At 40.1% G+C, this 23248-nt stretch overlaps 1 protein-coding gene across 10 annotated transcripts in view; it reads left to right on the forward strand.

Moving 5' to 3' along the window:
* LOC117415660 (SH3 and multiple ankyrin repeat domains protein 3) overlaps positions 1–20051 on the forward strand; it is a 289648-nt gene extending 269597 nt beyond the window's left edge. For 5 of the 10 annotated variants that reach the window (XM_059027379.1, XM_059027380.1, XM_059027381.1 and 2 more), the window contains 6 exons: positions 3317–3340; positions 3599–3702; positions 5600–5705; positions 7044–9432; positions 16083–16115; positions 18711–20051. In XM_059027379.1, the coding sequence (XP_058883362.1) occupies positions 3317–3340; positions 3599–3702; positions 5600–5705; positions 7044–9432; positions 16083–16115; positions 18711–19272 (3218 nt within the window). In that variant the 3' untranslated portion in view covers positions 19273–20051. Of the gene's footprint in view, positions 1–3316; positions 3341–3598; positions 3703–5599; positions 5706–7043; positions 9433–10976; positions 11355–12375; positions 12427–16082; positions 16118–18710 lie in introns of those variants that run through there. The other 5 variants (XR_004546440.3, XM_034026274.3, XM_034026268.3 and 2 more) reach the window with 5 other exon arrangements.
* The last annotated feature ends 3197 nt before the right edge of the window (positions 20052–23248 follow it).

Here is a 23248-nt window from a genome sequence, read left to right on the forward strand (position 1 = left end):
TCCCCTGGTGTCACAGGATAGCCGTCAAGAAAGACTAGCAGAGTCACAATTTACTCCTCCGTGGAGATAATTCCAGGTTTATTATTTAAACCAGAAAATGATAACAAAACAAAACTCCCCTCTACCAGCAATGGTATCGGGGTAACTAACTCAAATTTACACAAACATGCGATGTAAGGGAAATGTTAACTAAATTAAACAGCCAGAGGTCTTCCGACTATCTCCTTCTTTAGGCCCTCGTCTGGCTTCCAGATCCTTTCCTCATGCCAGGTTTTCCGGTTCTGTAAAGAAAAGATTCTACCTCTGCTGGTATTGTGGTTATTTCCCTTTTTTGTGCAAGTCCTACACGTTCCCATGGACCAACCCCGAGTGTTACAACCAGAGCCCTTTTATGTGACTTGGAACACCCCCCAATCAGCGGAACACCAATCAGCGATTGATATTTAAATTGCCTGCTGATTCTGGAGTTTTCCAGCACATTCTCCTATTGCTGCCCCCAACAAAGATGGCGACCGCTCTTTTGGGACTTCCGCCCAAAATCCGGAACTTCCGCGTCAGTCCCTCTTTGTTGAAAGCCTCGAGGTTGGCTCACAGCCCCCTGGTGGTTGGGAGGTCGAATTTTAGCATAAGATCGCTTTACCTCGTCACACCTGGGTCGACATTGTCTATACCTTTTAGGATTTTGAATGCTTGAATCAGATCACCGCATAGTCTTCTTTGTTCAAGACTGAATAGATTCAATTCTTTTAGCCTGTCTGCATATGACATGCCTTTTAAACCCAGGATAATTCTGGTTGCTCTTCTTTGCACTCTTTCTAGAGCAGCAATATCCTTTTTGTAACAAGGTGACCAGAACTGAACACAATGTTCTGGCGCTGCATTCCAGGGAACCTGGAGGAAATTGGAGGTTTGCTCCATGAGCGCTCGAACCGAGCTCAATGGAGGGGTAACACCAGTCTCTGAGGCCACCTTGGAGCTGGGGCCCATCTCCTGGGTCACTTCCTGGACCCTGTCTCCTGCTGTTACAAGGAGTCCCCGTCCCAGGAAGCCGCGCTCAAGATCACGTCCTGGTCCTCCTCGCTCATTGCCTCGTCTCTGTCTGAGACGTCCGCGACCGCTGGTGAAGGTGGGGTCGGTACCTGAGCAGGTGTCGGAGGCGGAGCTGGGGCAGGAGCAGGGGGAAAAGCCTGCTGCCTGACCTATTACTTAAGGACCTGGGCCATCTGGCTGTTCAGGTCCGAGATATCCTTGGCCTGCCTACTATGCCTTGCACTCTTACTGCTCCTCAAGGGAGACCGTGAGCGGCTGCAAGCTCGGAGGGCTGAAGCCTGCGCACAGGGTATACTCCGTGACGGGCTGGAAGGCAGGTGGAGAAGGGGGGAAGACGGGGCTCCCAATGCTGCAGAGCGCTCAGCCGAGCTGGCTGAGGAAGCCAATCCTGTGAACTCTGCAACCTCCTGCGCAGGGTCAGAGGCTGGGACACTGCACAGATTGAACAGAACGTCTCATCTCCTAAGGCAGAGGAGGCATGCTGCATCCCCAAGCACTTGACACATAGAGGTGTTTGTCTTGTGGGAGAAGCATCACTCCACAAGACGTACAAGGGTGGAACTCGGACTGCGCCGCCCGGAGTGTCTGCACTAGAGGTGCCTAGGCACCGCTGCATCGAGGTTCGAGGGGCCGAAGTACCGAGGCTCTGGGGCACCGAGGCAGGGAGCGATCGAGCGCCGAGGGCGTTGAAGCACCAAGGCATCGAGGCTGTGGGGCCGAAAAGCACCGAAGTACTGAGGCTCTAAGGTGCCAATGCACCAAGGGCACCGAGTGCAACGAAGGCACCAATGCAGGGAGAGCCCAAGCACCGAGGGCGGCGAGGCACTGAAGGCACCGAGGGTGCCAAAGCACTGAGGGCACTGACGCACCGAGGCACCGAAGGTACTGAGGGCACTGAAAGCTCCGAGCACTGGGGGCGTAAGCACTGAGGTTGCTGGGCCGGGTGTCTAGTCTGGACAGGGTGCAGTCACATAACTGATGCAGCGCGCAGCTTGCAGTAGTGTGGAGCACGGCTTACTGACAGTATAAGTCTGGACCGCGTGCAGTCACACAACCGGAGCAGCGTGTAGCTTACAACAGTGTGGAGCACAGCCTGCAGACAGTATACAGAAAAAAAAGAGAGACAGAAAGAGATATTTTTATTTTATTTTTTTATTATTTTTTGGACCACACCGAAGTGGTTATACAAGTCAACTCTACAGTGGGCTAATCAGACCCAACGGAGGAAGCACACATTGTATTATTTTTATTTTTATTTTTGAAAAACAACACACACACTCACACACAGCAGAAGCTGAAGGTTAGGGTATACTAGCCTTTTTTTATTTATTTTTTGGCCGCACACACCGAGTGGGCTGGCAAGGTCAGCCCGGCGGCATCAACTCGACAGCGGGTGCGGCAGAGCCAGGACCCGGTGGAGGAAGCGTCTCTCTTTTTTGTCTTGTTATTATTTTTCTTTTGTCTTTTTTTTTAGCTGCAAAAAGCAGAGGAAAAATACAGACAGCAGGTGCTGAGTGTTAGAAAGCAGACTACAGGCGCCGATCAATGTAGGCTGTTGAAATAAGAATTTTTAATTTTTTTTAACGGAGTGCAGTTGCGCAGCTTTTCAGCTCAGTCCTCAGAAGCCGAGTTTCAGATTCCAGGAAATGGCAAGCCGACTTCCAGCAATAAATTGCAGTGGAATTAGCAGAAAAAGTGAGAGCTCTTTTACAAAGAATCAATCACGCAACTGGAGAGGTTAGTTATACCTACCTAACCTACCTGATTGTGAGAAGCAAAAGAGAACGTGATCTCCACGGAGTGACTACTTATTCCCTCGATAGGCGGGACCGAGGACGTCACTCCCCGGAGGGGCCTATCGGCAGCTCTGACATAAAATTCTCAGTAAATACCTGACCTGTGGCAGGCATATCCCAAACGTATTGGTTGTTGGTCGTCTTTGAATTGAAAGTATATAATATATTAGTTTTTTCAAAGTTCCCAGTGTTTTATGTCCTGCTACCTCACCTAGTATGCTATTCTATGCATGTATAACTCTCTGTGTAAAAAAATCTTCCATTCTAAACTCACCCAAAATTACTTGTTGTAAAAATAAATGTAAAATATTATTGCAATACTAAATGTGTAAGTCATTTAAACACCTATTTAAACTTGACTTATTTGTCATGTAAAGAGGGTTAATACAGAGAAAGTTTGACATCTATTTTACTGGGTTGTTATTGTGTAATCAAATAGCTTTTTTTCAAATTTATTTCCATCATGCAAGCATCTGCAAGGAGGAGAAGAGCAGGTAAGTTCTGCAGAGAAAACGATTTGAGTTTAGGAAAGTGATGTGATTTGTGTGTCTTGGTGTCTTTTTTTTATATAAGTTATCTTTAAAAAAAAAAAATGTTATTCTTGGTAATTTTCTAATTAAAAGTGTTATATTTTGTATAAAGACTAGTGTCAGGTCTGGTCTGACAAGGAGTAAATGCACATGTGTGTGTGTGAGTGTGTATATACACGTGTTACATTCTGCATATAGAAAAACTTGCTGAACTCCTTGCAGCACAAGTACCAACCTTGAGACCGGCAATCGCAGAAGCAGACTACAGGGCTGCCACAGTGAAACAGCGCCCAACAAGCAGAAGAATCACACCAGCAGAGATCAGTGTAAGTGCACGCATACCAATACCAATCAATATCCGTGGGAAAATCTGTGTAAGTGCATGCATACCAATACCAATCAATTCCCAGGGAAATGATTTGCATGTATTCGATGAGGGAATTATCTATTCACTATACCAAGATGTTTAGTTAACGAAGGGGTCTGAGTGAGGTAAAACGGAAAACGAATGCCCCACCCAAGGCAGAGCCCCACCCCTGGGGGAATGTACACAGAATGGCCTGCATAGAGGAACTGTGCCATTAGAGATGCTGTCTTTTGTAGAAGACTTACAGCGTTACATAATCCTCTGCGGTGTGTACAAGAAACATGTTATTTTACCTCTCCTGTATCCCCTGTTGTCCATATCACAGCTTTTTTTCCCCTACATATTCCTGATTGTTTTTACACATCATAGGTAAATCAACAAGGGATTTTTTTTTTTTCAACTTTTACTCAGGAACGTTCGCCAGGAGAACAATTGCAGTGTACCCAGATCATGCTCCCACCTGCAACAATGCTGGTGCTCTGATTTAAATGAGTGGTATATTGTGGGATCAGTTAAACAGAATTGTTGCAGGATGGATCGTGATCTGGATACACTGCAAAAAATGTAATGCCCAGTTAATTTGTGTGATTCAATGTGCAATATGTTTAAAAATACAATGCTACGATACGCACAACATGGGACACATGAATTTAATGAGTGCAAGCCAATGCTGTAAATTCCATTTCTTACCCCTTTATTTGCATTAATACTGGTCCTCCTTTTACTATTATCCTCTTTACGTCATGAAACTTGGTATAACATTATTTATCATAATTTATTGATAATATCAGATTCTCAGGATATAGTGTGCCTGTCGGTCCGTACATCAGTTCAAGACTCATCGGTTCCACATTGTTTTTGCCTCTTAGCCATTTTACTTCATGTTTACAAACCATTTGATCTGATTTGCAATTTCCTTTACATTATGTCCCCGGAGATGCTTTGTTTGCTTTTGTACCCATTTCTAATTTATAACATTTAACAACAACAAATGAATGCCCTCTTCCTAGGGCAGCCTTTGGGCCAGCTTGCCTTCCTCGGGTCTAGATTCTCACAATTCAGCCTGCATTGTAAGGATCAGTACACCAGATTCAATTGCTTGACCTGGCACAAGAGGCCTGTCAGCCATCCAAACCCTACAGAGTATTGTAAATAATTGAGGAAAGGGGATTCGCTTTTGTCTGGCTTTGCACCTGCAATTTCCCTAACTGCTCATAAGACTCCCAATTGCAGTGCAGGGGACTGAAGAAAGAGAAGATAATACCTTTCAACACTTGACCTGGTACAGTCTCCATATATTGGAAAGCAGCTGTGTTTTATTTGTTTAGCAGTATGTGCAGTGCAGTGTTTCTCTTTCCCCAATCTCAGTCTGTATTGGGAAATCTATTAACCTGTTAAAACCCCAGCCCCTCACAGGCAATTTCCGCCTGGGGGGCTGTGCCCTTAAATAAATCACAATATCTTCCTAACTTTGATGTATGGTTAGGAAGGGCCTATCATCTGCTGTTCAAGACACCAGACAGGGTCACCCTCTATCCTCACAAGATAAGGCACATAAACAACATCTCATGTAATTCAACTATGCATAGTCTCAGAATGATAACTCAAGGAATGACAAATTCCAGTATGTTGATTCTAGCCACCAATGATATGTGTAAAAACATTAACAACTTTGGCACAGCTTGCCAAGAAGGTAACTCTGGTCCCAAACCCAGGTATATACTGTACTTTCTCATTGCCCTGATGCAGTGGAAATACAGTCTAACTCCCTGCAGCCCCTTCCAAGTGCTGAGGCCCATAACTGATTCAGATATAAGCACTTTTTATTTATGTATCCATTTTTGTTTTTCATTCAGTCACTGTTTGAGCGTCAGGGAATGCCCGTGCTCTCTGGACACCCACACGGGGTGGAGAAATCCCATATCCCATTGCCCAAGGGAATGCCCAGAACCCAATCCGTAGGTAAGGTTTTTGTATTGAGACATATAGGTTTGCAGTTGTATGTTCTTCTTTTTTATAATCTGATGTCAGAGTTTTGGAATATGTTTATTTTCGATACGAAACCTTCATAATACAAGCCTGGAAACTACAAACCCGTATTTGCTTAGTTTTTAATTTTGCATGTTACTTTAGTCACCCAGCATGGCTCATGGAGGTGATTTTTAACTTTGTCACTGAAAAACTGGCAGCTCCAAAAAATAGCTGCTAAGAGAAAGGTGAAAAAACTCAACAAAATGTTGTTATTTTGCATTTAAAATACAGTATCCAACACGGTAAGTTAATGAAATAAGCATTAAAATATCCCAGTGGCACAAAACAAAAAATAGTTCAGTTTCAGGTATTTTGCTGAAGTTTGCAAGTTGTTTTTATTTTGCATTATCAGTTGATTGAGTTCAGAAATACACACAGGAATTAATGACCTACCTCAGTCATAGTATGAATAGTTTACTTTGTTATCCATATTCATTTTTATTGATGTTATTCTAATATTCTGTGTGAAATGGTGACTGAGAAACTTGTAACTGCTTGTGCCCCAGTCCCCCATCACATTTGTGATATTAAAGTTGGAAACTCTTTAGGAAAAGGACTGTAAAATAAATAAATAAATAAATAATTATTCTATTACTTGAATTCTAATTTTAAAAAGCATATTCTGTAGGTACTAGAGTAATCAATGGGTTTTTAGATGTGGTATGTTGGCACTCATCAGAAATACAGTACTTGAAAGGAGTTTGCTAATGAATGGTAAAACCTACCTCTTCTATTTAGGCATGTTTCTTCCTGGGGAATCAGAAGGGCTCCAGATAAATGTTTTTCCTCATTTATCTGAAAATGTTTTACAGTCTGAACAGATTTACATAACATTGTAGGTCTCCTCTTGATTATATTGCTGAACAAATACAATCCAACTGTCCTCTATCCCAGGTTTAGTACATTTTCTTTGTGCGTGTTTCATTTATTTAATAAAAAAGCTATACATTTAATTTAATTTAGCGATGTGTGAAGTACAATAAAACAAAACACAGGAACTGATTCTTTATTAGGAAAATGGCTTTTCTGCAACCTCAATTTGGCATCTTCCAGACATTGTTTCTGACTAACAAGTTATTTTTTTAACATGGCTGTCAATTTCTGGATGAAATCAAAATTTGTTTAAAGAACAAATAAGTATCCTCCAAAAATGCTCTTTTGTTTTTATTACTGACTACAGTACTTTTTAAATTTCTTATCAGTGGTAAATGTGATTTCTGTCTTTCCTGAACTATTTTTTCCTAATGACACTTCTACCACCCCCAACAGGGTCGACGGAGGAGGACCAGCTGTCGGCTTCTGCAGGAGAGCCCCGGTTTCCACGGAGCTCGTCTATGACAGACAACCTAAGAGAAACCCATGGGATCCCTCCCCCTCCTCAAACTGCTCCTCCCCCACCCCCATCCCCTTATTATGTGGATACAGGGCCTCCCCCAGCCTTTTGCCCGCCCCCTCCACCTGGGCGGGGCTATGATCAAGTGCGCTCCAGCTTTAAACCCAGCACTGAAGCCAAGATCCACGGGCTACCACAAGTCGTAACTACAGCTGAAATTTATGAGCCACCGCGTCCGTCAGTCACCCACGCTGAGAGACAGAAGAAAGCCCGCTCCATGATTATCCTGCAGGACTCCTCTCACCTGCCTGTGGAGCCTACAGACATCCCTCGGCCCGCTCCCTCAGCCACCCCTCCCGAAAAGATCAAGAGGAAAGGGAGGGTGATTGACAACCCGTACGCCAATGTTGGCCAGTTTAACGTTGGGTTATATGCTCCCACCAAGCCACAGCGCAAAAAAAGCCCCCTGGTCAAGCAACTCCAGGTGGAGGATGCACAGGAGAGAGCCTCCCTGGCTGCCACTGCTCACTCCAGGGAACACTCTCCAACAGGCAGGCTGTCCCGTCCGAGCCGAGCAGAGTATCAGCAGCATCAGCAATTTATGCAGGAAAAAGTGCAGGCCCAGGCAGAAGCACAGCTAGTGAAAGGCCCTTTTGCTGCTGCCATTGCAGGAGCAGTGAAAGACAGAGAGAAGCGCCTGCAAGAGAGGAGGAAATCCACAGTCTTCCTATCAGTGGGCACCTTTGAAGGCAGCACTCCAAGCCCAGAGCCATCTCCTTCCTTGACGCAGTCCAGGTCTGTAGATGAGAGGCTTCTGGGCAGCAGGGACCATTTAGGTCAGCTGCCACCTCCAGCCCCTGCTCTCAAACCTTCACCGGGTGGCACCACCTTCATCCACCCCCTCACAGGGAAGCCACTGGACCCCAACTCGCCACTGGCGCTTGCGCTGGCCGCAAGGGAGCGGGCACTCACTTCTCAGAACCCACAGCCAACAGCAGGCAGCCCAGAGCCGAGGACTAAAATGGAAAAAGAGGGGCCTTTGTTTGCGGACACCCAGACCAAAGAGGCAGAACAGATGGAGGGTAGGGGGCTGTTATCGCCTCCCTATTCACCAGGAACAACCCTCGGACCCACTCCAAGCATATCCGCCCCGACCAAGATCCTTAAGGAGACCCCATTGACCCTCCGCAAGGAGATGGAGACAAGGACTGACAAGCCTGAAATGGAGGAAAGGAAACCAGAGGAGAAGAAGAGCATGATCATCAGCATCGTAGACACATCCCAGCAGAAGACGGCTGGTCTGATTATGGTTCATGCAACCAGTAATGGGCAAGCGGTGGATCTGGGTTTGGAGGAGCCTTCCTCAGATTCCGCAGTAGCACTGGCTGAGTCTACCAAGCTCACACCGACTGAAATTAAACTCACCCATCCGCCAAGCCCTGTCGCCACCACCACCACGACTCAGCCACCAACCAGCCCATCTTCTGACAAAACACTGGCACAAGGAAGCTCAGAGGAGGATGTAGAGCCCTACACAGTTACCCTCCCACCCGCGCAGCTGTCCTCCAGCGATGAGGATACACGAGAAGAGCTGGCAAAGATTGGGCTGGTGCCCCCACCGAATGAGTTTGCCAATGGTGTCCTAGTGACGGTTCCAGGCACACCTATACCGCGGCCGGCCAAGCCATTTGCACCTTCCGCCTCAATCCAAGCAGCAACACCAGCAGCACCAGCTCCTACTGCTGGTGGAGCACCCTCAGGGAAGCCAGACACCCACTTGGTGCCTGAGTCTGCAGCCGACTCAGGTGTGGAAGAGATTGACACTAGGAGTTCCAGTGACTACCACCTGGAGACCACTAGTACCATCTCCACTGTCTCAAGCATGTCCACCTTGTCGTCGGAGAGCGGTGAGCCCACTGACACCTACACATCCTTCGCCGACGGGCAGACTTTTATACTCGAGAAGCCGCCAGTGCCTCCAAAGCCAAAACTCAAGTCCCATCTCAGCAAAGGGCCGGTAACCTTCAGGGACCCTCTATTGAAGCAGTCTTCAGATAGTGAGCTCCTCTCCCAGCAACAAGCGGCCGCACTGGCTGCAGCCGCTGGCACCGGCCGACCCCGCTACCTCTTTCAAAGAAGGTCCAAGTTGTGGGGGGATCCTGTGGAGATGAGACCGGTCCCTCGGGCAGAGGATGGCAAGCCTACTGTGATCAGTGAACTGAGCTCCAGACTGCAGCTGCTGAACAAGGACACGCGTTCCCTCGGGGAAGAGCCAACAGGACCCACGTTAGATCCCGGAAAGAAGTCCCCTGGTGTGGCTGCAAGGTAAGGGCATGTCAGCAAGGAATGGGGTCTGTGTGGCCATGCTGTACTTTACATTGCTGTGATCTATAACACTTTAAACAGTCTCTTAGTTTCCAATTTGTTGATAATTATACTTTAATGATATTGATTTGATTAACTTTATCAGCCTTAAGAGAGTTTTAAATATTTCTCAATTCAGTAATCATTATTTGTATGGATTTATTCACTAAGTTTCGCATTATAATAATTTGATTATCTACTTTTTCTTTCCGGTTCCTAAAATACAAACTATTTCTAACTTTAAAAAAAGTCATTTCTTCAATAGTTTTTTTCTTTTGTTTTTCGGGGGGGGGGGGGTGGACAATTATTTATGAAAGACTTTCACTCCAGTGTGCAGTTTGCATCATTTGTATATATAAAAATAAAACTTGACAATGTTCACTTCAGGTCTAACTGAAGTTTTTTGTTTCCTCTCAACAACAAAACGGTAAAAAGAAATGCACCCTGGAGTAAAAGCTTTGTCTGGATTCAGCAAAGAGCAGTCCAATGATAAAACAGTAAGATTTGTTGATTGTGCAATGTAAATTAAAAAGCTGTTAAATATTAAAAGTAAATATGCTCAGATTTACAGTATTTACACTGCCCACCATTTTTTAACTCTTATGTACAATTATATTTGTTATCGTGTTCCCTAATTGTCATTTTGATAATTGTGAAGGTTACATGAATTCATTTAGCTTCAATTTACCTTGTAAAGATAATTTTCCATTCAATACTATTCAATACAAATGCCCAGGGGAACATTATGGCAGCTAATTCCTGTTTTCAATTTGGTGATGCAATATTTTCTTGACTTTTAACTGGAACATTCTGCCAATTAAATCTGACTACAGCTCAACACTCACATTTTGTTAAAATTATGAATCACAGAATAAACATAGATTTACCGGCATATGCATCACTATTGTAATGTTAGGTTTTTAATATGAAACAGCATTCTGTTCAGGAAGTGACTATAGGAGAAATGTCAGCACATTGAACATCTCCCATTCAAAATGCTTCATCACAACATATGAAATAAAAAAAGCATTTGTTTCTTATTTCCTGAAAGTGCATTCAAGTCCTTTGTATTCCTACAGATGTGACAAAGAAAATAAAGAAAGTAAACCTTAAGTTTTTAGCTCCTAGGGTAAACATTTTTTTTCTTTTTTTTTTAAAATAAATGTATTAACTAATAGTGTCTTATTGAAATCACATTGTTGTACTGTAAATCTGGTTGCCAAGTCACATGTTACCTTGTCTGCCCCCGAAACCCATAAAACATGTTAGTAGTTTCTGTGCAGCTATTTTAGAAATTAAGATGGTATTGACAAACATTTAGAAAGTACTATTGAGGGTATTGATAAAACACTTTTTTAAATTTATTTTGTATTACACCAAGCTAGTAAAAAACTTGAACAGATGGGATTTCATTTGACCTCTCATGGTGTCACATTTCCCAGGTCTGTGAATCAGGAATATCCTATTGAGATCTGGAGTGATCAAACTGCTTTTGATGCCCTTAGATCCATATGGTGACAACAATGGTGGCGAGGTTCCCAGTGGCACCAGTCAGGTTCAGTTTTGAGCTCATCTGGTGTTGAGCTGACCGTCTGGATTCTGGTTTAGCATAGAGAGGAGTCCTTTTGAAGATTTGCTACAGCTAGATAAATTTGAGTTATTTGCTTTTTTCTAAATACTGTACAATAAGTAAGTACAATTTGAGTATTACATGTAACAGCTCAATAAAATTAATAAAAAAAAAAAACTAATAAAAATCCAGTGTCAAGTTATTAGAGCTGGTTGATCATCTGAACCTATAAAGTTTCTGCACTGTTCTGTTAAGTTTGTATTCAGTAACAACATTATTTCAGAACATACGCAAGAAACACCTGTTGTGATAATGTTAAGGCTGTATTATATATATATATATATATATATATATATATATATATATATATATATTGATATTAAGATTTGGATAGCAACATCAACTACTGTAAAATGTATTCTGTTGAGCTACAATGTCTTAACAAATGTTAGAGTTGCAAACAAGGTAACACAGGGCTTGTGGGTATTAATACATTACCGCGTGCCATATTATAGCATATGTACTTACTCATCATTCTTACACTTATACCTACTTAATGCCGATACAAATATTTACAAAACAAACAACTTTAACTGTAATTGTGTGCAAGAGTAGAACATCAAATCTAAAACAAGTTTAGGTTGCATTTTTTTCCATGTGCAACATGCAAGTAATCAGCATGGTGAATTCTGTAGATCAGTGTAGTATACTTTTTTTTCATGAAGTTCAGTATAAAGAAACATGCTATATATTTCCAAGTTTATATGTTCCATTTGACAATCTTTTTTAAAAGGAATTTTGAAGTTGTGCCAAACTCTGCACTGATCTTGGCGCTGCCTTTCCAGACTGTGCCTTGATGTACATAGATGCCTTGTGACTCTATACATCTTTATCTCGTCTATATATACAGTGCCCTCGGCTCATGTTTTCACAGGGCGTCTTAGGAGCACACACACACACACGCACACACACACACACACGCACACTGTCCAGTTTGCTAAGCTGTGTGGCAGTTCTGTGATTTGGAATGAAATCTCTATTTAGCATATACCTGAAAGGCAGATTTCCAGAAATAAAAATATCCACAAATCTCTAGAATCTGTGTCCTTTACCTGAAACACAAGCATGTTCCCTAATGTCCAAACATGTGTGTGTGTGTGTGTGTGTTTCTGTGTGTGTGTATATATATATATATATATATATATATATATATATATATATATATTATTTTTATTTTTTTAAATGTAATTATAATATCTTTTTTTTTTGACAGTTTAATTTGAGTTATGTTACCAAAACCTATTTGATCTATGAGAAGTTTCTGTTGTGTTTAGATATCCCAAGGAAGCACTTATCTGAACATTTCTTGATACCACTTTAAGCAGGTAATTGACACTGTAGATTTTTTTTTCTTCATTTCTTAATACTTTTTTTTTTTTGTGTCCACCTTAGTCTGATTTAGAAGTAGCTATATTACCTAATCAGTTAACAGATATACAGTATGTTATATATTTTAATCCAGAATCGTAGCATTGTAACCTAAATGCTTATAATAAAGCAATAACAATAACATAACAATAACAATAACATAACAAATTGCACACCGTTACTGTTGCAATTATTTGGCAGTGGAGTGTTATTACAATGCTGCCAGGCCGTTTATATCTCAAATTGAACAAAATGTGTCACAAAACGGATGGACATATATATATATATATATATACATACACACACATTAGCTCAAAGAGCCTATACAGATATATTTAAAAGTGTAGATTCTGTATATGTATATTAGAGGGCAAGTTGGTGTAAATGTGAACACTCTGTCTAATTCATATTATTCTAATGGACAGACGTCGCACAAAAATTAATAAATACAGACTGCACACTAACACATTATATTATAGTGTAGTCTTGTTATGCTCAATTATCCTTTTAGTAAGTCATTGCTCACATATCCACCACCCCACCCTGCGCTTCCCACACAGGGCTAAATGTAAATTGGAGTAGCATATTGGATATGAACTCCTCATTATTTTTTTTTTGGTTTTGTCTTGTTTTGTTTTTTACATTATTTCAAAATAACACAAATACTTAATTAAAAAAAAAAAAGTGTCACCTGAGCTGTATGTCACATAGTCTGATTTCAACTCCATAAGTTACTGTTAGTTAGCCACAGTGTAGATTTCAATTACAATATACGTTTTTTGTAAGGAAGGTGTAGGTGTATCACAATTCATAGCATTGTTGGGCAAAGGCTACCTGTAAGGATGTGGGCTTTTCAGAGGTTTCAGGGGAATCAGGAGTGTGTTTGCTCCTCTGATGACACAAAAGAATAAGCTGGTTTATCTGCTGCCTGTAACATCAGTTGGAAGTTAACACAAGAGTAGTTTCAGAACAATAGTCGCTGTATTTTAAGCAGAGACCTAATACAACTTACTATTTATTAAGTAAACATGCCCCTAATTTAATAGGTGTTCACATTTACGCTGTATTTCCATTTCTCCAAACCTACCCTGCTGTAAGGCACTGTACATGCACAATCCTCACCATATTGATATGCCATGTCTAAGTTAAGCTCATCATGTGGCACAGCTCCATTGAACAGAACTGTTTCATAGCTTTGGCTGTTTCAAGACTTTTATTTGTTTTATTTAAAAAATGGTGTTCGCTAAATAATCGTGGTGGTAAAATCTACACTTGTTCCCAGAGTTAATTGTTTTATCTAATAAAAATAACTGATAAAATTGTTTTTGACAATGGCTATAGGACCAGTCGAAATTGCTGTGGGAATATATTCCAAACATGGAATTCATTATATACCATGCATTTCACATCAGTAGCCAGCCATTCAGGGTCACTGAATTAAATCAATCCCACAATTCATTTAGATGTCTCCATGCAGTCATTTGTAAATTGTGTAACACAGATCAACACGATTACCACTTCTGACAATGCTACTCAAATAAAATGCCCATCAAATACTGTATGGTGTTAAATTGTGTTTTAAAGTGGAGAGTTTATAAACTCAGCAGACAATAAAAGATGAATCGCGTACTGTATGTGGAAATATTATTTGCATAAATGCACAAATCATGTGTACAGACATAGCCTTTTTAATATAGATGCATACATACATACAGTGCATATAGAAAGTCTACACCCCCTTGAACTTTTTTCACATTTTGTTGTGTGAGTGCCTCAGAGTTTCATGCATTATTGAGAAAAAAATTATATATTAAAAATGCAAAACTGAAAGATCATAATTGGATAAGTCTCCACCACCCTGTGTTAATACTTGGTGGAAGCACCTTTGGCAGCAATTACAGCTGTGAGTCTGTTGGGATGGTCTCTACCACACCTAGATTTGGCAATATTTGACCATTCTTCTTTACAAAAGAGAGCTTCAGCGTTTTACCAGACTTCAGTAGAAATATTACCAACAGATTATAAGATTGACATCCGTCCTTCGGATGAGACATATAGCCAAGGTCCTATTGTAAGTGACTCTGCAGCAGCAGTTGCTGATGATGCATAGTTCACCCCCGTCTGTAAGTCGCTTTGGATAAAAGCGTCTGCTAAATGACTAATTAACAAAACTGTTCAAGCTCTGTGAAGTTCCTTGGGGAGCGTTGATGGACAGCAATCTTCAAGTCATGCCACAAATTTTCGATTGGATTTAGTTCGGGGCTCTGACTGGGTCACTCAAGGATATTTACCTTTTTGTTCCTTAGCCACTCCAGTGTAGCTTTGGCTGTGTGCTTTGGGTCGTTGTCATGCTGAAATGTGAACTTCCGTCCCAGTTTCAGCTTTCTTGCAGAGGGCAGCAGGTTTTCTCAAGGACTTCTCTGTACTTTGCTTCATTCATTTTCCCTTCTATCCTGACAAGTGCCCCAGTCCCTGCCGATGAGAAACATCCCCATAACATGATGCTGCCACCACCATGCTTCACAGTAGGGATGGTGTTCTTTGGGTGATGCGTTGTGCTGGGTTTGCACCAAACATAACGCTTTGCATTTAGGCGAAAAAGTTCCATTTTAGTTTCATCAGACCACAAAACTTTTTTCAACATGGCTACAGAATCTCTTGAGTGTTTTTTTTGCATACTTCAAAGGGGATTCAAGGTGGGCTTTCTTGAGTAATGGCTTCCTTCTTGCCACCCTACCATACAGGCCAGATTTGTGGAGTGCTTGGGATATTGTTGCCACATGCACACTTTGACCAGTCTTGGCCATAAAAGCCTGTAGCTCTTGCAAAGTTGCCATTGGCCTCTTGGTAGCCTCTCTCCAGTTTGGAGGGACGGCCTGATCTAGACAGCGTCTTGGTGGTGCCATACACCTTCCACTTCTTAATAATCGTCTTGACCGTCCTCCAAGGGATATTCAAGGCCTTTGATATTTTTTTATACCCATCCCCTGATCTGTGCCTTTCAACAACTTTGTCCCGGAGTTCTTTTTAAAGCGCCTTGGTGCTCATGGTCGAGTCTTTGCTTTGAAATGCACTACCCAGCAGAGGGAACCTACAGGAACTGCGGAATTTATCCTGAAATCATGTGAATCACTACAATTTAACACAGGTGGAGGCCACTTAACTTGGTGTGTGATTTTGAAGGTGATTGGTTACACCTGAGCTAATTTAGGCTTGCTTTCACAAGGGGGGTGGACACTTATCCAACCAAGCTATTTCAGTTATTATTTTTAATTAATTTTCTACAAATTTCTAGAATATTTTTTTCACTTGGAAGTTGTGGGGTAGGATGTGTAGATAAATGAAAAAAAACTATTTTAATGCATTTTAATTCCAGGCTATAAGGCAAAAAAAGATAAAAATCTTGAAAGGGGGTATAGACTTTCTATAAGCACTATACATACATACATACACTGTGTGTGTATATATATATATCTGGGAACAAATGTAGTCATTTTTTGTACTGTGTCAGGATTTAAACTGTGTTCATTTTTTATCTCATGGATTGATGCTAACATTCTTTCTCATTGCCTCTCTTTCTGCTCACTTTGCATGCCTGCGCTGCTCTGTCTAGAACTGAATCTGGCCTCAGGAGGGTGGGAAAACTGTGTAAGTGCGCATGTTCATCTCATTTCAATCTTCATTTTTTTAAAATTCCTTCCCCCTTCCCCAACACTGACTTTTTGTTCTGGTGCTCGTCCTTGTCTTGTGGCTGCTCTGTGTTTTAACGTTCTTAACCTTTCGGCTGCTGAGAATTTCTTTTCTGTGCTGCTTTACTGTAGGTTTGCCAGGGTATAGAAAGCCACTCTCTAGCCCTAAACACAACATGCAGTTTGGTTGATTAACTAATGCCACATTTCAAAATAACTCTTATTTTGTTATCATTTTTAACAGGCTTAGATCATTCTGAGAATCCAGTGACCTACTTAACATTGATATTGGTTAAGATGACCATACTGCATATATAAGATGGCTACAGACATGTTCTTTCTGAATGAAAGCATTGTACAGGAAAGCACACAACGTTCTCAGCAGTAAAAGGCTCACTTGCTATTTAGAAACCTTTAAATCTTTTATTTATTGCTTCTGTTTATTGTTCAGTCTTTGTACTGCTTTCAGTTTAAGCATGTCTTTCTTTACTGACATACACTAAAAAAAATGTTCCCAATACATGATGCCAGTATGTCTCAGGAGAAGTTCTAATATTGGCATTTGTAACAGTAACAGATAATGATTTTTTGTTTCATTCATCCACGCACATTTAATGATTTTATGATTAGAACCGTTTTCCTTTTTGTAGTGTGGCAAGTGAGGTGTGCTCAGAAAACATAAATTGTGGTATTACCCAGTCTGTGTCCATAACACAGTCTGAGGACTGTGGTGTAGCCTACAAAAAAAAGAGCATTTTCTATTTGTGTCTCCAGCTGTCCGCAATTGCGTACACTGCTCCAGACAGAGGCATACAATATGAACCTGTTACATCTCTGAAATCTTACTACCAGTATTCATAAATCAACATAAATCTACATTTACACTAAACCAAGACTATACAGGAAATTAGCATTCTGCTGCAAAACAGGTGTTTCTCACTGAAAATAGCTAGCAAAGACTGAGATTGTGATCTGCTTTGTGGAAAACTATAAAGTTATAATTAGTTGGGTTGTTTGTTCGATTATCACCGGTTGTTAAAAGTCATTATGATTGAATCTGAATCTGTCAGCAAGGGAAGAATAGAAGAATACAACACCGCTTAAAAAGCAGAAGCAAAGGAATTCTAAAACTGTTTTTTTTCTTGTGTCATATATTACTGGATGAAATTAACTGGACTTTCTGGCTCTTCAAGCTGAAGATTTTGACTTTAGTGAACTGAGAAACACTCAAAGCATGTTGAAGTGCTGCTGCTGCAGCGTGGGTGTTATTCACACTGTTTGTGGGTGCATCTCCGGTTCATAACGGTCATCCTACAACTGCAGCAGTTGCACCAAAGATACTAACTAACCTATTGTAACAGGGGACACTCATCTAAACTGAAGAAGGATTGTGATGTCACCAGCTGGCCATCTATTTATGAATGAGCACTTCCATTTGATGTTATGTAGGTCTTTTGACAGAAGCGCATTTTATGGCAATAATGTATTCTGGTAACATGTTAAAAATCAATCACGGCTTACTCTGAGAGCTTTCTTTAACCTAGTTTGGTACCAAATGTATTTTTTTTCGCATGCACTTCTTTAATAAAAAATGCAAAAGGAAGTGCACGATAGGTAAGATTTATGGGATCTTTTAATTTGTTATAACCTCCTTCAGAGAATAAGTCACCTGAAGCTGAAGTTATTAGGATAAAGAACCAGAATTATCAGGAATAAAAAGGGATATGTAATGGAAAAGGGGTGTGACCTGGAGAAACACTGGAGAGCCTGTACAGGAGCAGGAACCTATCCATCTGCATAAGGTGACAGGGGTATTGCAGTGGGGAACAAGAGCAATAGGATGAAAAATGCATAAATCAGACTGAAAGGAAACACTAAGAGGAGAGAATGAACGCCTGTGGAGGCCTCATGTCAAGGTATAGAGTTATTGCCCACACAGTCTGATTGTTCACACACAAGGGCTAGGAATCCTCCACTAATCTCTGTTCAAATGTGCAGTTTATCTGTGCAGTTACCTCAACTGTGCTATCATCATACTGGCCAACTACAAATGTATAAAAAAAAAAAATTCTGTTCTTTCTGGAGTTATAATCTAAAACAGCCGAGGGTGGTGGATTTCATTTTCTGTACTAGCTGTTTTACATTTGATTTAATGCCTGACTAACACATTAATAATGAGTTTAAAATTGTAGTGTGTATATCGTTAGTTGATAATACAAAAACAAAAAAAAGTTTTTGAACCACTGTATTAATTTAATATCCTGGTGATTTAAATCAATAGGGTATTTCTATAGGAGAGAGCCACCGATTTTAGTGACTGCATATGCATGCTTTTGAAAGGCAGCCTTTTACAGACTGCATAATTTGCAAAATTACTTTACCTTTGTGGCTAGAAGTGAAGACTAACGCAAAGCAAATGGTGTGGCTAAAATTGCATACCTTTACGGGAACACACAATAGCATCAGGTGGCACTGTCCTGTGGAATAACCCAGCACTTGAACATAGAAGACCTGTAATTAATCTATCTGTCTTTTCTTTCCTCATGCTTCAGACTTTTCAGTAGCTTAGGAGAGCTTCACACTATTTCCCAGAGAAGCTACGGCACGAGCTACACTATCCGGCCAGGCAGCCGTTACCCCGTGACCTGCCGGACTCCAAGCCCAGGCAAAGTGCCTGCCACCCCCGACAGGACAGAACCTCTGGGCCCACCTCGGTCCTACACACTGGTAGGAACCCACAGCACCCCGCACACCATTCTCAAGTCATCCAGTCTGAGCATCCCGCATGAGCCCAAGGAAGTGCGCTTTGTTGTGAGGAGTTCCAGCGCCCGGAGCCGCTCGCCATCGCCCTCCCCTTCCCCCACCATAGGCTCCCCCTTGCACCCCCTCAGGCCCTTCTTGCATAAGCCCCTTCACCACTGGAACAAGTATGATGTGGGGGACTGGCTGGAGAGCATTAACCTCGGGGAGCACCGGGTGCGGTTCCAGGACAATGAGATTGAGGGCTCCCATCTGCCTGCCCTAACCAAGGAGGATTTCGCTGAGCTGGGAGTGACCCGTGTCGGACACCGGATGAACATTGAGCGTGCTTTGAAACAGTTGCTAGAGAGTTGACCTCAACAGGCCCTTGTAGACTGTTGATTTTTTTATTTTTTATTGTTATTATTAAATTATTATATTTATATTCGATTCACTGCATTGCACTGAATGGAGGATAGAAGAGAAGCCACCCTCCCCGGCCCATCCAGCCAGCCTGTCTGTTTTGAGTGATGTCCTACTTTGCAAAGTGAATGTTGCATGACCTCCACTAGAACATCCAGTTTGTGAATGCTTGATGTTGCTCCCCCAGTCCCTCCCACATTCCCACCCTCATCTTTACGGCCTCTGAAGGTTTTCCAGTTTGAGAAGAACAGAAGAATATTTTTCTTAAAGGAGAAATCAATTGCCTTTAAAAAATAGTAAGAATAATAATAGTAGTTCAATCAGCAACAGCAAAAACTGAAATGACTTTTTATTTTTTTTTCTTGGTAAGGGAATCACAACCTCACACATTTGGAATTTTAAAATAATGCAACATTTTACATTTATTTGCAAAGGGGGGTAGGACTGTTGCATCAAAATTGTGATTCTGAAATCCTTTTCCTAACTGTATTCAGAGAATGTTAACTGACACTAGGGGCTTTTTATCACAATCAAGTTTTGCTTTGGAAACACTTATTTTCCAAAGGGAATATTACATAGATATTATATACAGTACATATTTAGATGACAGCTTTAAAAAAAGAATAAAGAAAACAAACAGCCGTCTCCTATTGCTAGCTTGAGGCTATAGAGCGAAGTAAAAATGTATCCCATCAATACTTTACTTGTGTTTTTACCAATTATATTTAAAAAGCAATATATATATATATATATATATATATATATATATATATATATATATATATATATATATATATTATTCACAAATTTTGTTATAATTTTACTAAAATTATATGGTATTTATATATATATATATATATATATATATATATAAACACACTTAAAAATGAATCTCCCTCATTTAAGATTTTTTTTTTATGTTGCTTGGTATGAGATTGCATCACTTTTCACCATTGGTTGGAGCTTTTTAAACAAAATACTTGATGTTAACACAACATGGTCTTCCATCTGCAGTGAAAAGGGTATCCCCATTTAAAATATTAACACAACACCCTGTTTGCTGTAGTTTGTTATAGCACATTAAAGAACTAAGTGCCCTTTACAGGACAGATATGAAACCAACAGTGTTGACCGTCATTTAAAATTGAATCATTGAGCATCACACTACCATGATCCCTAAAGTTAATCCTGTTAGTCGCATCATAATTGATTCCTTTAGGTCTGCGTAACTGAGAGAGCCCCCTTCAATCAGTTTTCTCGATTGTGTTTTTATAGCACACATGGTTTCATTATTAGAAGACCTGATTCTGGACTGTTCAAGGGATACTCTAGGTCTCACTTTAGAACCTTAAGAGGCTCACTATCTGAATTAGCGCTTGTTCTGTGCTGACCACACGTGCAACACCAACATTGAAAAAACTGCTTCTTGTGAGAACATTCAGTAAAAAAAGAAACGTCAAATAAATATATACCAAATTTTTATTTCATATCTTATTAAATAATTTCGTATTTTATTTCTGAATTTATCACTTGGATTTTATGCGTTAATCTTTTTTTTATAATAAATATTTGTAACTGAAAAAAAATAACAAACATGAGAAATGTAAGCTTACACATCTTATCTTGTCTAGGAATTTAATGCAAACAAGTTGAACTGAGTGTTTTGTTTTTTTAATTTAATTTTTTTTGGGGGGGGTGATGGATTTACTGAGTCTAAATGTGACCTTGGTTGAGAACGTGATTAATATTGTCATTGCTTTATTTAGGGGGCTAATGAAAGCTCCTAAAAATGTAAATAATGAGAAATTGATTGTTGCTTTTTTTATATTGTCAATAACAAACGTAAATGATTTTAGTTTTCATAGAAGTTTTTTAAACAAAATATGAATGTTTGGCACATATACATAAAAAACCACCTGTGATATATGATAAAAAATGAAATTTATATTAGAACAGGGGCCTGGAGCCACCCCAAATGTAAACCCTTTTAAACCTACAGATGATTTTTGTGGCCCTGTACCAGAAGCAGACTGTTGCTTTTATAACTTACTGTCCCAGGTTCTGTGGAATAGCAGCGTACTGTGCGGAGGAGCGGTTTGACTTCAGAAACTGAGAAAAAGAGTTGTCATGACAACAAATGCGAGTGTCATAGTCCTGGTTCCTCTAACATGCTAGAGGAAAAGTTAATACACTGACCAAAGTAGGTCAAATTAACCCCCTGACTAAAACAGTAAACACATTAAGTTATCACCCCATCTAATATAGTAGTGTTGTGGGGGGATAATATCATGTTTACAGACTTAAAGTAAAAAAAAAAAAAAAAAAAAAAAAGATAACTTAGTGCCAAAAATAATTGTATCTGTTAGTCTTATCTTTTTAGAGATTAATAGAACTTTATTTATTGTTAATAAGACGTTTGACCCAGCACTTTGGTGCTATCTCCTGGAAATCTTGAGTATTGCAGATACCTGGTAAGATTATATATAATCCTTTTGGTGAAACTAGAAAACACTATTATTAGTTTTTTTTTTTTTTTTTTTTTTAAGGACATATTATAAATTAATTAGTGTTAAAGGGTTTTGATCAACATTTTAAATTTTTCATATATTGAGAAAATAATTACTGGTAGATTTATAGTGTCTGAATTCTACAATTATATATCCCAGTCAGTAAATGTGGGCCTACGTGTGGAGGAGAATGAAATGCAGTACAAAATAATGTTCCTGTGTTAAGTGCTTCTAATTAAATTCTAAACAACATTTGTAAGTCAGTGTTACACTACAGATACAAGCCTAAAAAAAAACAGCTAAACACACCAGTCACAATAAAATATAACTCAATTCTGCTGGGGTTAACTGATTAATCTTCTATTAAAACAACAAATCACAGCCAACACTGGAAGTGTAAGAAAGGTCAAAATAAAGCATACCTGAACCAGATTGTAAGGAGTTATATTTAAACAAACGTAGTCCACCAAAGGAAGCACAAGGCATTCACACTTTTGGAACAGTCAATATAATCTCCACCCAGAATGAAGGCCCTTTCTATTCCATTCCCACGCTTTAAATCATAACCCTGGACGGGCTTACAAAGTTCATATCTGTCCATCCTTTGCCTTTCAGACAGGAACCTTTTATTCCTGTGGCATTCGTTTCACGTTTCTCATATTGCAATGTTTTGGCATCACTCGGACCTGTCTAAATCTATGGTAGATGCTGCTTGCTTTGTGAAAAGCTGAACTAAAGAAAGGTATTACACATTGTAAACCTGACTGTTTATGAATGACACTACAGGCTAGGAAGCAGTGGCAGCTGTGTACACAATGTTTACCCAGAGTCTATGAGAGGCAGCTGTGTTCACTGTTCCTTCAAACAGCTGAACGTCTATTAAAGTATTAAACTATTCGGTCTCCTTCCAAACCACAAAGCCATCAACGTCCATATTAATTAAGACATGTACCAGAGGCACTGGATTTTATCTTTATACAATTGAACATGTTTTACTTTATTAAGACAATATTTTATTGCATTCAAGAAATAAATCTACATTTCTTGTCTTCAAGAAAAATGTAATTACAGGATGCTTTAAAAACAAATGGGCCATTTTTTACTGTAAAGGGACGTCAGTGAGCTCTTGTTACAAACAAAGCTGCAACATGTGCATTTTTTCTTATTTTTTAAAGATATGAATATGAATACAATGGTTTCTTTAAAAAAAAGAAAACAAATGTCTTGTGATTATTTTGTTGTTGTTGTTGTTGTTGTTGTTGTTGTTGTTGTTTTCTTACTTTTAAATACTTTGGTGTGATTGTTACCAGGACACCAGATACATCTGATGGTATTGAATGATGACAAAACATAAGCAAAGCCTTTGGGATTCATCAAGAAGTTTACATCCCTCGAAATTGAAAATTGAAATGGAAAAAAGG

The sequence above is a fragment of the Acipenser ruthenus genome, chromosome 7 (genome assembly GCF_902713425.1).
Source record: "Acipenser ruthenus chromosome 7, fAciRut3.2 maternal haplotype, whole genome shotgun sequence".
In the NCBI taxonomy this organism is placed as follows: Eukaryota; Metazoa; Chordata; class Actinopteri; order Acipenseriformes; family Acipenseridae; genus Acipenser; species Acipenser ruthenus.